The sequence below is a fragment of the Palaemon carinicauda genome, unplaced genomic scaffold (assembly GCF_036898095.1).
Source record: "Palaemon carinicauda isolate YSFRI2023 unplaced genomic scaffold, ASM3689809v2 scaffold7, whole genome shotgun sequence".
Taxonomy (NCBI): Eukaryota; Metazoa; Arthropoda; class Malacostraca; order Decapoda; family Palaemonidae; genus Palaemon; species Palaemon carinicauda.
Genome location: NW_027171982.1, coordinates 685,818 through 702,500, shown reverse-complemented (window position 1 = coordinate 702,500; position 16,683 = coordinate 685,818). Strand labels below are relative to the sequence as shown.

The window sequence follows — 16,683 nt, the reverse complement described above, 5'->3', positions numbered from 1 at the left end:
ACAAGCTTATCCTGGTTGGAAGTTCACCAGGGTGTTCTTCAAGCATTATATGAAGCAATTGGATGAAGTTCGTCATTTTGTGGTAGCAGCAGATAATGTTATAACACGTGCTGCAACAACGTAGCCCTCAAGTGCGTCCTTGAGCATTCTTCCAGCTTATTTTCTTTAATAAGTAAACTGTCGGTTTTTGCTTCATGATCTACATTAAACAATTTCAAATATTTTAAAATTCAGGATTCAATTTGGTTTCTCTAAATTTTATAAGTGTACCTATGTGAGCATACTATTCCTATTTTAGAACTAAGTTTAATATAATTCAGTTTCTTAGGTTGGGTTTGACACTGTATTTTGCATTTAGCCATATATGGCAATATTCTTTAAATTAAAATCTCTTTCTTAAGGAGTTCGGGGATCTATCATCTTGTCTCCCCTCATGATTACTTAGGTAAAGAATTTTATCAGGTATATATTTTAGGGTACACTGGTAGATCACAATGCTGTTCATATATACTATATTAAAATTTTCTCAAATAGATGGTCTAATGAAACTGATATAATGTTGGATGATTTTATTGCTAGACTTAATTCCTTGTAGAATTAAACTTAGCATACTATAGTCAATTTCTACCAACGCTGCACATTAAGAATCTATTTAACGATGAGTATTAGTTCTTCAATGGTTGCTCACTACTCTCAGGATACTGGTAATATGTGTTCTTCACAAATGATACAGGGAGTGTTCTCCACCACAGGGATGGTGGATAGAGGGGCATAGATCCTTCCCCTTAAAACTCTATTATATTTACCAAATCAAATTCATTTTGGATTCTTTTTAAGGTAGAAATTTATGATTATACTTCATCATGGGTGAGCCACCATTTATGGCAGGTTTTTTCCATGGAGAAGCCTCACACTGAGTATAAATAATTCTCTACTTCCATCAGGACGACATGGCTCGAGCCCCAAAAATGGATTTTGATGTAGGAAAAATCTATTTTTGGGTGAGATAGCCATGTTGTCCTCATGGCCCACCCGTTACGTCCTACTTTTCCCAGCCCCTTTGCTCGTTGGAGGCTTCTATTTCATAGTAGCTCAGAGGCAACATGGAATGAGAAGAAGGAACATATAGGGGCACTCAAAGGTGACAGGATGTGTAACGGCTCCTTATTTATCCTTCCCCTTAGTGGATTAGACTGGGTAAGGTCTGTATGAAGTGCAGATATATATGGTTATCTGAAGATACATCCCTGATTATACACGATATCTTCGGATAGTCGTTTTCGGGGGTTGGAACCCCGTGATACCTGACGGAAATTCTCTTGTCAAATCAATCGCAGAAATATTATACTGTAGAAGTTGCCAGAAGGAACTTCCATCAGGACGACATGGTTATCTCACCCAAAATTATATTTTTCCTACGTCAAAATCCCTTATATACATATATATATATATATATATAAGTTGAGATACTACCGCTAGAGAGTTATGGGGTCCTTTGACTAGCCAGACAGTACTACATTGGACCCTTCTCTCTGGTCATGGTGCACTTTCCTTTTGCCTACACATACACTGAATAGTCTGGCCTATTCGTTACAGATTTTCTTCTGTCCTCATACACCTGACAACACTGGGATTACCAAATAATTCTTCTTCACTCAAAGGGTTAACTACTGCACTGTAATTGTTCAGTGGCAACTTTCCTCTTGGTAAGGGTAGAAGAGACTCTATAGCTATGGTAAGCAGCTCCTCTAGGAGAAGGACACTCCAAAATCAAACCATTGTTCTCTAGTCTTGGGTAGTGCCATAGCTTCTGTACCATGGTTTTCCACTGTCTTGGGTTAGAGTTCTCTTACTTGAGGGTACAATCGAGCACACTATTCTATCTAATTTCGTTTCCTCTTGTTTTGTTAAGTTTTTTATAGTTTATATGGGAAGTATTTATTTTAGTGTTGTTGCTGTTCTTGAAATATTTACTTTTTCCTTCTTTCCTTTCCTTACTGGGCTATTTTACCTGTTGGGGTCCCTGGGCTTATAGCATCCAGGTTTTCCAACTAGGGTTGTAGGTTATCAAAATATATATATATATATATATATATATATATATATATATATATATGTACTGTATATATATGTATATATATATATATATATATATATATATATATATAATATACACACACATATATATATGCATATATGTGTGTGTGTGTATATATATATATATATATATATATATATATATATATATATATATATACACATATATATATGTATGTATATATATATATATATATATATATATATATATATATGTATATATATATATATATATATATATATATATATATATGGATAAATATCAACACAACATCGTGTTCAAATAGAAATAAATTTCTACCTCATACTTGGGATCGAACGCTAGCCCCTTATATATATATATATATATATATATATATATATATATATATATATATATATACATATATATATATGTATATATACATACATATATATATATATATATATATATATATATATATGTATGTCCTAATTCATGTATGCAAAGACGTCATGTACAAGGTAAATGAACTAAATATTCATGAGTATTCAACATAAATCTATGTCTCAGCTTATTATTGCAGAGGTTGCAATTTGGTAGCGAAGGGAATGGAGTTTTAGTTGCTAGTGGGCGCTCGAGTTGGCAAGTCCCTCGCCTGAGAGGGTAGTTGTGTATAGTGTACTTACGAACGAACCTTTTGTAATAAATGAAGAAAACCCATATTCCGATGTCTCATTATCCGTCTACATGGGTCATATTGGTGTCAGGTGTAAAAAATACGTCTTTTGTGTATGCTGTGAGTGAAGTTGTTCTTAGAGCCGGTGAAATAAAAGTTAAAGAATGCAGGAGATGAGAACGAAGCAGCAGTGGGATATAGCGTTGCCGATGAAGAATATAGACAGGAAATTAGAACGCAAGAATTGGAAAATAAGTTAGATAACTTGCAACAGTTAATAAACAGACTGTTGGTGGAACGAGAACAGAAGCGGGGCGCAACCACAGCATATTCAACGTACAAGGACGAAGTTCAAATGCACACAAGTGAAAGTACACATGCACAGCCGAGTGAAGATACGCAAATCGTAGTTCGGAAGTTGTCAGAACTCCAGGCAAGTGTTAGGCCTTTTGATGATCAATGCCCTAATGAAGGGTTTCAATCGATTAAAGTGTTTTTGAGAGACTTTGAAGTAGCTACATGTGGGTAGTCGGAAAGAGAAAAAGCTATTCAAGTAATTAGATTGCTGCAAGATGCTCTGGCAATGGGGATAATGTTGGCCACAAGACAGTTTAGGAGGTTATACTGAAATAAAATGACGTTTAATTGAGAAGTATGCCTTGCCTGATGCGAGAAAGGGAGATCTAAAAGAAAATTACAAACCCAAAATACGGGAAGGTGAATCCGTTCTTAGTTTTGCAACTCGCATTTTCGGGATTGCGATTCGTTTGCTACCCGGAGTGCCAATCTCCCAGAAGGTGATAAAAAGGCAATTGCTCGTAAACATATTCGTAGATTAGTAAACCCGTATTTATGTGGTTATTTGTTCGATGACAATCGCTCGTTAGCTGATGTAGTGAGTGCGATACAAAACATTTTAGACAGATTGCCAGAAGAAAAAAGGTCTGGGAATAACGGGGCCGCTTCCGAGAAGTTGGCAGCCATGAGAGGCAGTCGACCCCCGAAGAGAGGTAAGGGGGAATGCAGTCAGCAGATTAGCAGTCATCAATGGTTGGCACTGTGGGGGAGAAGGGCACCGACGAGTGGAGTGCCCCAACCAAGGATCGCCCCGCTGTTACAGTTGTCAGGACTACGGTCATCTATCTCGAGAGTGCTCAGCAAAAAATGCCCAGGACGGGCGGGCTGTAGCACACGCACACCTCCAGACCACCCAACACCCAAGGAAAAGGAAATAGAGGAAGGGGGAGACGAGGGAGTTCGATGACTCCCCGCATGACATCACAAGCAGTAGCCGAGGAAGCTGTGACGACAGACGTGACAGAGCAGGCACTGGGACCTCCATTGGTAATCCCGACCTCACCCCCGCAGCACTAGGGGGCAGCGGCATTGCAGCTGAGGTCATTACCCCGTGCCCCATATCTTGTAATGGCCGTCTAGGAATGTTTGCAGTTAGGATCGACCTGCAAGATAAATCCATTCGAGCGCTGATTGACACAGGAGCCAGTGTTTCATTGATTGAAAAAAGATTCTCATGAAATCCACTACAGCCAGCGGCATAGATTGTTCTTGACACGCCGGGAGGAAATAAACTACACATAAACCATACAACAATCATCAAATTCAAGGTGGGGTCTGTGAAGTTTACACATGATCTTTTTGTCTTGCCCACCTTGGGAATTCCAGAAATTAAGGCTATCTTAGGAATAGATTCTATCTCTAATAATCAAATTTGTTTTTTTTGGGGAAAAGATACAATAACAGTAAAAGCAGGAGGGTACATTTTGTCAATAGAAAGTCATGAGACAGTAAGTGCGTGTGTTAGCTCAGAGAGACATTTAAGTAGGGTAACCGCTGTACCTGAGAAAGTTGTGTTAGCTCAGAGAGACATTTAAGTAGGGTAACCATTGTACCTGAGAGAGGAGAAGTGTTGTCTCTCCAGACCCTTACGAGCATATCTGTGACCTCGTGTCACCCTCTTGCGGAAGGAACCAAGGTAGTTGTTAATCCCCATGACAATTGGGCCCATAAGATATTAGAGGGCTTGACAGACATTAAAGAGAACAGAACTGATATAACGATAGTTAATTTGTCAAAAAAAAAGTTGTTTTAGGAGGTGAATCTGTGTGTGAATTAGAGTTAAGTGAAATTGCTTATAATGGGATGTTGGGAGCCACAACTCTACCCCGCAAAGACGAACGCACTCAGAATTTGATTATGCAAGCGCGGAAATTATGTCCGCCAGAATATCAGCCTGTAGTTAAGCTACATTGTCAATAATTATTCCGATGTAATTGCAATTGAAGATGAACCACCTGGGAGGATTGATCGATTTCCCTTTAGCAGTGAAACTGGGCAGGCGGAGCCGATCAGGTAAAGGCCTTATAAGGTACCTATTCACTTCCAGGGAGAGATAGAAAGGGAAATTAATAAATTAAGGGAACAAGGGATAATCGAGGAGAGTGAATCCCCTGGGCTTCTCCAATTGTTGATGTTAGGAAAAAGGATGGCTCGGTAGGATTGTGTGGGGATTATAGGAAGTTGAATGCAGTCACTAAGGATTATGCATTTCCATTGCCCTCGATCGAAGAATTACTTGTGAAAGTACACGATAGCAAATATTTTACAACTGTTGATTTTTAGTCAGGATACTATCAAACACCCATTCAGGAAGACGGTAAATGTAAAACGGCATTTATAGCTAACGATCAATTATTTCAATTTAATTTTCTTCCTTTCGGTGTTAAAAATGCTCCAAGTAATTTCTCTAGAGTAATGATGGTGTTTTGTCGCCCTTAATTGGCCATAATGTTCTTGTTCATTTAGATGATATCATAATTACAAGGAAAGTTTTAGAAGCATTGCAACGTAATGGTATGAAAATAAATTTGTCGAAGTACAAATTTTTCTGTAAACAGGTCGAGTTTTTAGGTCACATAATAACCCCAGAAGGTATCCAATCCTTCCCCAGTAAAGCAACGGCTATTACAGATTTCCCCAGGCCACGTACCTCTAAGAAAGTTGCTGGGTTTCTAGGCCTTGCTGGGTATTACCGTAAATTCAAAATTGGTTTTGGAGAGATAGGGAGACCCTTAGATGCTTTAAAGAAACACAAAGTAATAAATTGGGGAGGGGAAGAAGAAAGGGCTTTTAACCATTTGAAAGCTGCCTTAACTAGCAATAAATTACTCGCATATCCTAGATTTGATCGCCCGTTTTTAGTGACAACAGATGCAATTAGCATAGCTATTGGTGGAGTAGTTTCTCAATGAGATGATAAAGGCAGAGCGCGACCCATTTGTTTAGCCTCCCGGGCGTTAAAAGGGCCAGAAAAGAATTACAGTGTATTTGATCGAGAGGCTTTGGCTATTCTTTGGGTTCTAGAGAGGCATCGGTTGTTTTTATTGGGTCAGTCGATTGAGTTGCAAAGTGATCATCGCCTCTTACGTGATTTGTATTATAAAAAGGATTTGACCTCTAGTCAAGTGAGATGGATTGAGAGATTGTTAGAGTTTAATATAAAGGGTTTTTGTCACATAGAACGTAAAGCTAACAAGGTGCTGATGCTCTCTCTAGAGGTGCAGTAATAGGAGTAACAACTAGGGCACAAAAGAGGAACAATGAACGTAACCAAAATATTGAAGACCCCCATGAAAATAGAGAGAATAGAGAACGGGATGGGAATTCTCCCGATGAGCATTCAGAATATGGTAGCGGAGAGAGAGAGAGAGAGAGAGAGAGAGAGAGAGAGAGAGAGAGAGAGAGAGAGAGAGAGAGAGAGAGAGAGAAATATATGTGGGTGACCCAGGACATGACCAGGGGTGTCCAGAATGAATGCTCTGATGATGCAGGTTTGATTGACTTGGGAGGTTGGGACATAAAAGAAGTCCGAGAGGGACAGAAAAAAAGAGGAATGGATGAAAAAAGTGCGAGCAGTGATTAAAGGGGAATCCGAGAGTTATCCATCATTTCTTTATGTGCCCCGTGAGAAATTTTTTATTGAAAATTATATCTTATATTGTGTTTACGAGAAGAGGGGAAGGGAATTTTGTACACGGGTAGTTCTTCCTCCCTCTTTAATTAAACGAGCCATCCACATTGTACAAGCAAGTTCGTATGCAGGGCATTTAGGGATTGATAGAAAATTAAGAAGAGCATGTGAATCCTGCTTTTGGTTAGAAGTGAAAAAATCTATAGAGAATTACATAAAAGGTTGTCATGCTTGTAACTGTTTCAAAAAACATAAAAACACTGTACCGGAAGCCAGAAAGTGGCCTGTGGTTCCTATTAAATTCTATAGAGTGCATATGGATGTAGTAGGACCATTTCCTACTGGGTTAACACAACATAAGTATATATGTGTATTTGTGGATGCATTTACTCGGTACACTCATACTTACACAATGTTAGATAAATCTGCAAATTCATTAGCCCAGGCGCTGTGCTCTTTCAATACTAGGCTTGGTTGCCTGAAAATTTTGATAAGTGATAATGGTCTTGAGTTTATAAATAAGGTGGTGAAATCGGTCACGGACTTGATGAAAATTGAACACCTTTCAGTTACCGCATATAAGCCTTCAGCAAATGAATTAGTGGAATCGCAGAATAGGGAAGTAGTGCGAATTTTACATTACTTAGTGGCTGATGACCCCCTTCACTGATACTCCATGCTTCCTACAGCTGAGCTAGCTTTGAACATTGCTAATAATGCTTCGCTCAGGGACACGCCTTTCTTTTTAGTGTATGGACAGGATCCTGTGTTACCATATACGGTACTCATTAATTCACAACAATTACCAAATTATTCAACTGAGCAATACCGTGTATATTTATTAAATCTATTGAGGAGAGTAATGAATACCACAGTAATGAATTCACAGCTCAAAGTAGGATGGTCGGTACAAAAGCGCACCGGTAAAAGTATTTGTGGGCGATCGTGTGCATTTGAAATGATTACAACCTAGGAAACACAAACTAGAGCCAGCGTATTTGGGTCCGTAACGAGTAAAGATGGTTAAGTCTAACATAGTTGTGATACAAAGCATTGTTAATGGCACAGTGTCTGAACATCATCAGGCACACATACATGTGGTACCTGAAGAGGTAATTTTCAAAAGTGTTCCTCCTTACCCTTGCATACGTGACATCCCTCGAGTTGATGAGTAGAATTGTTTTCCTTTGCTGTTGCTGTTTGAACAGACCTCATTTCTTCTTTTGACGTGTTTTAAATAAACTTGATGTTAACAATGTGTTCTTATGTTGATGCTAAATGTATACGTAAAATGTTGTGGCAATTTTGCTGAGTCTGGAATACGTATAACATTGTTGAGTGAACCTAAAAACAATCAGAGGTTAAATAGGTATTATTCATGTATTTATATGATTCTTGGTTGCTGGGGCTGGGGCGGTTCCCGAATGGCAAGTGGCTGCGGGATTAAAGTTCCGCCTTGAGGATAGGCAGTGTTAGAGAATGTGTAGATGTGAATACCTTATACTTAATGTAATAAAAGAAGGGCGGGAAGATGAATGATTTTCTCGGGAAAACGGCTAGTGGCCACCGCTTGAAAGTTGCAAGTGCAAGTGTTGTAGCGATTTAAAGAAATGGTGAAATGGTGGTGATGAGTTGTGTTGCAAAATTGTGCCGTAAACCCAGACAATTAAAATCGACGGATGAAGGAATATATATATATATATATATAGATATATATATCTATCTATCTATCTATCTATATATATATATATATATATATATATATATATATATATACATATATATATATATATATATATATTTATATTCATATATATATATATATATATATATATATATATATATATATTTATAATGATATATATATATATATATATATATATATATAAATATTTATATATGTATATATATATATATATATATATATATATATATATATATATATATATATATATACAGTATATATATATATATATATATATATATATATATATATATATATATACTGTATAATTAACACACATGCACATTAGTGTAGGTGACCTGTGAAAAATAACGGATAAATTTAGATAGATATGCACACATACGACCCAGATAGGGACTGAGCGTGGCCAATCTCACACTGGCCGAGAGATGTGTCATAGGACGATCTGGACGTAGGTCGAACTTTAAAAAGTTATGTTCCGAGGATCTATTATACTGTGTCATGATACTGTAATCACGCAAGTAATATCATCATTATTATCTTACTGTATATTAGTATTTAATTTCCTTGATTCATGGGATATCATAAGCTCTATTAAAGCATATTTATATTCTATTTTTCAATTTCGGAAGCATTTCAACAGTCAACAATTACTGAATTTTTTGTTTACCATTGGTTGTGATCAGCTGATCTTAAGGTCCAGCTACCGTATCGAGAGAATGTCCACATAAGAATAACAAGGCGTATCGTTTATATAATTTCTTAACTTATTCGAAATATCTTCATGATGAATATTACATCAGCACCAATATGTTATCGATTATCATAGGCTTCATAGTTTGTTTTTTAGCCATTATTATTAGTTATCATACGAATACTCTCTCCCTCTTTCTGTGTGTGTGTGTATGTGTTTGTGTAGGGGTAGTTCATTTTTAAAGCTTCATACAGTATTTAATTTTTTTTTTTATTATTGAGTCTTCCTATTCCTTTAGACACTATTGTATTTAATTGTGATTTATTAAGCATATGTGTTTGTATTTTATTTTTCAGTTTCCGACCATTTCAATAATAACAATTACTTCTGTTTTACTTAAGGTAGTCGTCAGCTGATCTTTCAACAAGCAATAATAGCACTTCGGTTACCCCTCATTGGTTACGATACTGCCACTGCGCAAAGCTGACAGCTGATCTCAAGGGTCACGCTACTGTATTGTGATTATGCGTACATGCGAATATCACGGAGTATCGTTTATATAATTCCCCTAAGTATTCAAAATATCTTCATAGTGAATATAACATCAGCACCAATAAGTTTTGGGATATAGCTTTTATACAGTTCGTTCATAGCTATTATTACTAGTTATCATAAGAATACTTTCTCTCTTTTTCTCTCTGTATGGGACTTCTCTTTAGACATTATTAGATATACCTGGTATCGTTACGTGACGTTTTGATAATGGGAATACTAATATTACTTGGTAAAGTATTGAAAGGAAATCACTCGATTGGCCCGCTAGCCTTTTGCTAAAAATTTGACGTCACCAGACATACAGTAGTTATTTTCTTATATTTATGGTAAATAGTATTGTAGACTACTCATAATAACAGATACAGATCACTGAAATACTTAGTATTTTTACTCGATGTTTCGATTATGGGAAAAAAATTACTCTGTAACGAATTGATGGGAAATCGTTCAATTTGAGTCTCGCTTTCCACCCGAAATTTAACATCACCAGCCGTGTGGGCTGTGATATGAACTTGATGAAGAATGACTAGCGAAATATATAAAACCATTGTCTGTTTTTCTTGCAAGAAAAAATACCAAATTACCCAGCAAAAGTATTTTACTTTTATAATGTAAAAAATATTACTTTGGGAAAACATGTGTTCTATCAGTGTACTTTCATTAGATAAATGTCCATCTAGTATCAAAGACGAAACAAAGAAAATTAAACTAGTGTAAAATATATTCAGTCCTAGTTGTAGAGTCAAATTTACGATATGTAGTAGCCTACTCATAACAACCGATACAGACTCATGAAATACTTTGTATTATTACGCGATATTTCGATAATAGGAATACTAACGTGTCAATAGCCTATTGAAAGGAAATGCTCAATTTGCCTGCTCGTTTTCCGTGGCTTCGCCACATATATGACGCCACCAGACATATGATACTGACCTTGACAGATACTAAAATTTTTTTAATATATTTTCTATCAAAAACGGATACTGTTAGTGTACTATTTCCGACAGACTTGTGACGTCATCACAGTGAAAACGAGGTTGTAAAGTCAACAGTCATAAGTGGCATATGTTGTAGGTCGATGACTAAATTTCTCTCTCTCTCTCTCTCTCTCTCTCTCTCTCTCTCTCTCTCTCTCTCTCTCTCTCTCTCTCTCTATATATATATATATATATATATATATATGATATATATATATGATATATATATATATATATATATATATATATATATATATATAGAATGAAAAAAAGTGGAAATAATTTGGAAATCTGGAAGTAGGCTTATGAAGAGTTGGTGGTAAGTAGTACAAATTTAACAACATTGAAAGAAAGCTTCTATTACACTAGAAAGCAAAGATATGCTCGTGAGCTCAAATTGGGAAACCTGCTTTATGCTAACAAACCCATTTATTTAGCAGCTATTTCAATTCTATCAAATGGTATAAGTACACTAACCCCTCAACTTATCAAAGTCTCTAGGGATCTGACTTTTCAAGTAATAACATCTGATCAAGTAACAGTCGATATAAAATAGTCTAAACTTATGCATTCTCAGTATCTTACTAGTAACCATGTAACCTAAACTGTTTTGTACATTCATTGTTCAGTTCAAGAAATTATTACCCAAATGAACCCTACCTAAAAAGTTAGCAAGCCAAAACCACCATAATAATGATCAGAAGTTGAGGTTTGTCCAGTTGAGCAGATACTGTACAGAATATGTAAAACAGAATTTTAATTTTGTGTATAAACCTCAATTTTTAATCTGAAAACATATGATAATTTCCTATGCTTTTTGGGCAACAAACTTTTCCATCAGAATAATTCAATTCCTCAACATGAACAATAAAAAGTAAAGAAACACCTTCAATAACAGTAATATTATCAAAGCACTGCAAACCTACTTTGAGCAAATGAGGTTGTAACATAGTACTCTTCTTAAGTTCATCAATAACTTTACGCGTCAGGAGAAGATCATCGTACTGATTATAAACCCATGAGGGCCACGGAGTCAGCCAAGCATTTTTTCTTCTAACATGCCAAAACTTGGGAGTACGAACTTCATCTGTAAAATATTTAAAGATAGGGCCAAAATGATTGGAATAAACATGCCAAAATAAAGAGAATGTTTGTGAATATACTGTAGTTTAAAACATCTCTATGCAACACTTGAATTAATATCATACCCTACAGCATTTGAAATTTTTGTCTTAAAATGAAAATACTAATGGAATACCAAACAAAATTATACACTAAATGCTGCTCCACTCTGAAGTCCACGGTTTTTTATCAATGTCAAATATTCTTTACCCTGTTAGCTCTACAAAAATGGTTCTCAGGAGATTATGCCTTTCTCAATGGAATTATTATGGCCACCCACAACCTTAATAACCATCAAATGTTTTAACTGGACATTAGTCCATCTTCAAAAAATGTAAGCAAGATCAAGCTAAGCAAAGTGGCCCAAAAGATTAATAAATTGAACAGTGAGCAACAAATGAACGATAAATCATTTATTTGAAACTCAAATATCCTTTACACTGCATATATTTATGGTTAAATTGTCATACCCAACGATAGGAATCAATAATGCTTGAGTTACCTTATTAGAATTACTGAAAAAAAAAAAAAAAAAAAAAAAAGGCGCTGGTCTGATTGACCCACATGCTTTGTTAAGGTACATAACTCCTTGATGTATATCTGAGTAATGTCTACTCATTTCTAAATCTGAGTATAATTAGAGGGAGAAAGTCTCACAACATTGCATCACTAAAATAAAGAATTTTAATAAAACTTATTCTGATACTCACGTGTAACACAAACATAGTAATTAATATCTATGAAGCACGAGCCTCTCAACATAAAAATATATAAAATAACTTTCCATCTAACCTATGTCCTTCCCCTTTCTTTGTCGAAGATATAATTAAGAAAAACAATTTTCTATATTGAATAATTTAGTCTCAGTAACTTTACCTTACTTTTTAAATATTAGGAAAGAGAAAATAACAAACTGTATTAATTACCACCTACAAATTCAAAACTCCATACTTAACCACAACTGAAACAAATACTGATGGGATTAACACTAAGAGGGAGAGAAGGAGTAACAAGGATACAAGAACAAACTAAAGTATAGGATATTCTAACATGTAAGCAAAAGAAATAGACATATGCAAGACATATAAAGAGAATAACAGATAATAGACATTAAAATGGGCATTACAAATAAGAGAATGACTCCCTAGAGATAGCAAAAAAAGCAGGGAAAGGAAAAGAAGCAGGGAAAGGAAGAGAAGACGATGCTTTGACGAGCTTAGAAATACAACCATAAACAGATGGGAGTGGAAGGGAATGTCTGAAGCCTTTGCCCTGTAGCGGACTAGCAATGGCTGATGATGATGGTTTATATATCATTCACATAGTATATATTATAAATAAAAATGTATATGCATAAAATATGTGTATATATATACATACATACATACATATATATATATATATATATATATATATATATATATCATGCATACATATACCAAAGCACTTCCCCAATTTTGGGGGGTAGCCGACATCAAAGAAATGAAATAAAAAAGGGGACCTCTCCTCTCTACATTCCTCCCAGCCTGACAAGGGATTCAACCGAGTTCGGCTGGTACTGCTAGGGTGCCACAGCCCACCCTCCCCCGTTATCCACCACAGATGAAGCTTCATAACGCTGAATCCCCTACTGTTGCTACCTCCGCGGTCATCCAAGGCACCGGAGGAAGCAGCACTTTCATTCCCCACAACTCCGATCCATACATCACAGTTGGTACAATCATTTTCTCATACAGAACTCTTTTTACATTCATGCCCAACCCTCAATTTTTAACTACTCCCTTAACTTCCCCCAACACTTTACATCCTTCATTTACTCTCTGACGTACATCTGCTTCCACTCCACCATTTGCTGCAACAACAGGCCCCAAGTACTTAAACAGATCCACCTCCTCAAGTAACTCTCCATTCAACATGACATTCAACCTCGCACCACATTCCCTTCTCGTACATCTCTTAACCTTACTCTTACCCATATTAACTCTCAACTTCCTTCTCTCACACACCCTTCCAAATTCAGTCACTGATCGGCCAAGCTTCTCTTCCACGTCTGCAACCAGTACAGTATCATCCGCAAACAACAACTGATTTACCTCTCATTCATGGTCATTCTCGTGTACCAGTTCCAATCCTCGTCAAAGCACTCGAGCATCCACTCCATCAACTTACACGTTAAACAACCACGGCGACATCACACATCCCTGTCTCAGCCCCACTCTCACCGGAAACCAATCGCTCATTTCATTTCCTATCCTAACATATGCTTTCCTACCTTTGTAGAAACTTTTCACTGCTTGCAACAACCTTCCACCTACTCCATATAACCTCATCACATTCCACATTGCTTCCCTATCTACTCTATCATACGCTTTCTCCAGATCCATAAACGCAACATACACCTCCTTACCTTTTGCTAAATATTTCTCGCATATCTGCCTAACTGTAAAAATCTGATTCATACAACCCGTACCTCTTCTAAAACCACCCTATACTTCTAAGATTGCATTCTCTGTTTTATCCTTAATCCTATTAATCAGTATTCTGCCATACACTTTTCCAACTACACTCAACAAACTTATACCCCTTGAATTACAACACTCATGCACATCTCCCTTACCCTTATATAGTGGTACAATACACGCACAAACCCAATCTACTGGTACCACTGACAACACAAAACACATATTAAACAATCTCACCAACCATTCAAGTACAGTCACACCCCCTTCCTTCAACATCTCAGCTCTCACACCATCCAAACCAGATGCTTTTCCTACTCTCATTTCATCTAGTGCTCTCCTCACTTCCTCTCTTGTAATCTCTCTCTCATTCTCATCTCCCATCATCGGCACCTCAACACCTGCGACAGCAATTATATCTGCCACCCTATTATCCTCATCATTCAGTAAACTTTCAAAATATTCCACCTACCTTTTCCTTGCCTCCTCTCCTTTTAACAACCTTCCATTCCCATCTTTCACAGTCTCTTCAATTCTTGAATCGGCCTTCCTTACTCTCTTCACTTCTTTCCAAAACTACTACTTATTCTCTTCATATGAATGACCCAATCCCTGACCCCACCTCCGGTCAGCTGCCCTCTTTCCCTCACTTATATATATATATATATATATATATATATATATATATATATATATATATATATATATCTATATATATATCTATATATATATATATATATATATATCTATATAGATATAGATATATATATATATATATATATATATATATATATATATAAAAATTGTTGGGTTATTATATATAATATATATATATTATATATATATATATATATATATATATATATATATATATATATATATATAAATATATATATATATATATATATATATATATATATATATATATATATATATATATATATATATATATATATATATATATATATATATATATATATATATATATATATATAAATATATATATATATATATATATATATATATATATATATATATATAAATATATATATATATATATATATATATATATATATATATAACCCAACAATTTAAGAAAAAGGAAAAGTATTCTTAACTTTCGAAGAGACCATCTCCTTTCCTCTTCAGAAAACAAATAGTTATAAATATTTAAAAAGAGGTACAAAAAAGTTTGTAAGACTAATAAAAACACTAGTAGTCATAGCGAAAATTAACAGCATTCAAGGTGGTTTCATTACATGTTTCAACAAATACAATTGTTACATTGTTTTCGGCAACATTATCTAAATACATATCTCATTTTAAATCACTTTGATAAATATTAATATTCTTATAGTTCTGATTGATTGATTAATTGATTTGTTTCATTGTTTTCGGCAACATTATCTAAAAACATATCTAATTTTTAATCACTTTGATAAATATTATTCCTATAATTCTGATTGATTCATTCATTGATATGAGGTTTTCTGGCATTCTGACAGCTAAGGTCATTGACGCCGATATTATTTATTATAAATAAAACATAAAAGCCTCAAACAGATACCCATTTCTTTCACTACTATAATGCCTCACTGTCAAGGGTACCAAACAGTCGTCGCAATATGGCTGGTATTGGCCAGTAAGCAGATATTCATATGTTAACCAATTGTGACCAATGCGTAGACAACAAAGAGTAGTTTCCCACAAACTGGGCATCATGTTATACTTCGAAGGATATACAAATTTCGTTGTTTTGGCATCTTATTTTCAATTAAACAATCTCAATGCTGTTGCCAATTATTAAAGATCAAATTCTTAATGTTGGGTAATCAATCATCACAAAGAATATTATTATTATTATACTAGCCAAGCTACAACCCTAGTTGGAAAAGCAGGATGCTATAAGCCAAGGGGCTCCAACAGGGAAAATAGCCCAGGGAGGAAAGGAAACAAGGAAATAGATAAACTATAAGTAATGAAAAATTAAAATTAAATATTTGAAAAAAACCTTAACATTAAAACAGATAATTCATATATAACTATGAAAAGACCTATGTCAGCCTGTTCAACATAAAAACATTTGCTGCAACTTTGAACTTTTGAAGTTCTAGTGATTCAACTAACCGATTAGGAAGATCATTTCACAACTTGGTCAGCGCTGGAATAAAACTTCTAGAGTGCTGTGTAGTATTGAGCATCATGATGGGGAAGGACGGACTATCAAATTACCTGCATGCCCAGTATTACGAACAGGATAGAACTGTCCAGGAAGATCTGAATGTGAAGGATGGTCAGAATTATGAAAAATCTTTTGCAACATGCATAATTAACTAATTGAACGGCGGTGCAAAAGATTATTATGTAGATCAGGAATAAGAAATTTATTAGACCGTAGGTTCCTGTCCAAAAAATTAAGATGAGAATCAGCAGCTAAAGACCAGA

The 16,683-nt window shown here is 35.3% G+C and overlaps 1 protein-coding gene and 1 non-coding gene across 3 annotated transcripts in view; both read right to left on the bottom strand.

Moving 5' to 3' along the window:
• The window catches only part of LOC137637386 (protein cereblon-like), an 839,981-nt gene that overhangs the window by 290,617 nt on the left and 532,681 nt on the right, over nucleotides 1–16,683 (bottom strand). For both annotated transcript variants that reach the window (XM_068369600.1, XM_068369601.1), the window contains exon 6: nucleotides 11,584–11,744. In XM_068369600.1, the coding sequence (XP_068225701.1) occupies nucleotides 11,584–11,744 (161 nt within the window). The remainder of the gene's footprint in view (nucleotides 1–11,583; nucleotides 11,745–16,683) is intronic.
• On the bottom strand, nucleotides 9,467–9,607 carry LOC137637389 (U4 spliceosomal RNA). Its single transcript, XR_011043605.1, has one exon. It is a non-coding gene; the product is annotated as a U4 spliceosomal RNA (small nuclear RNA).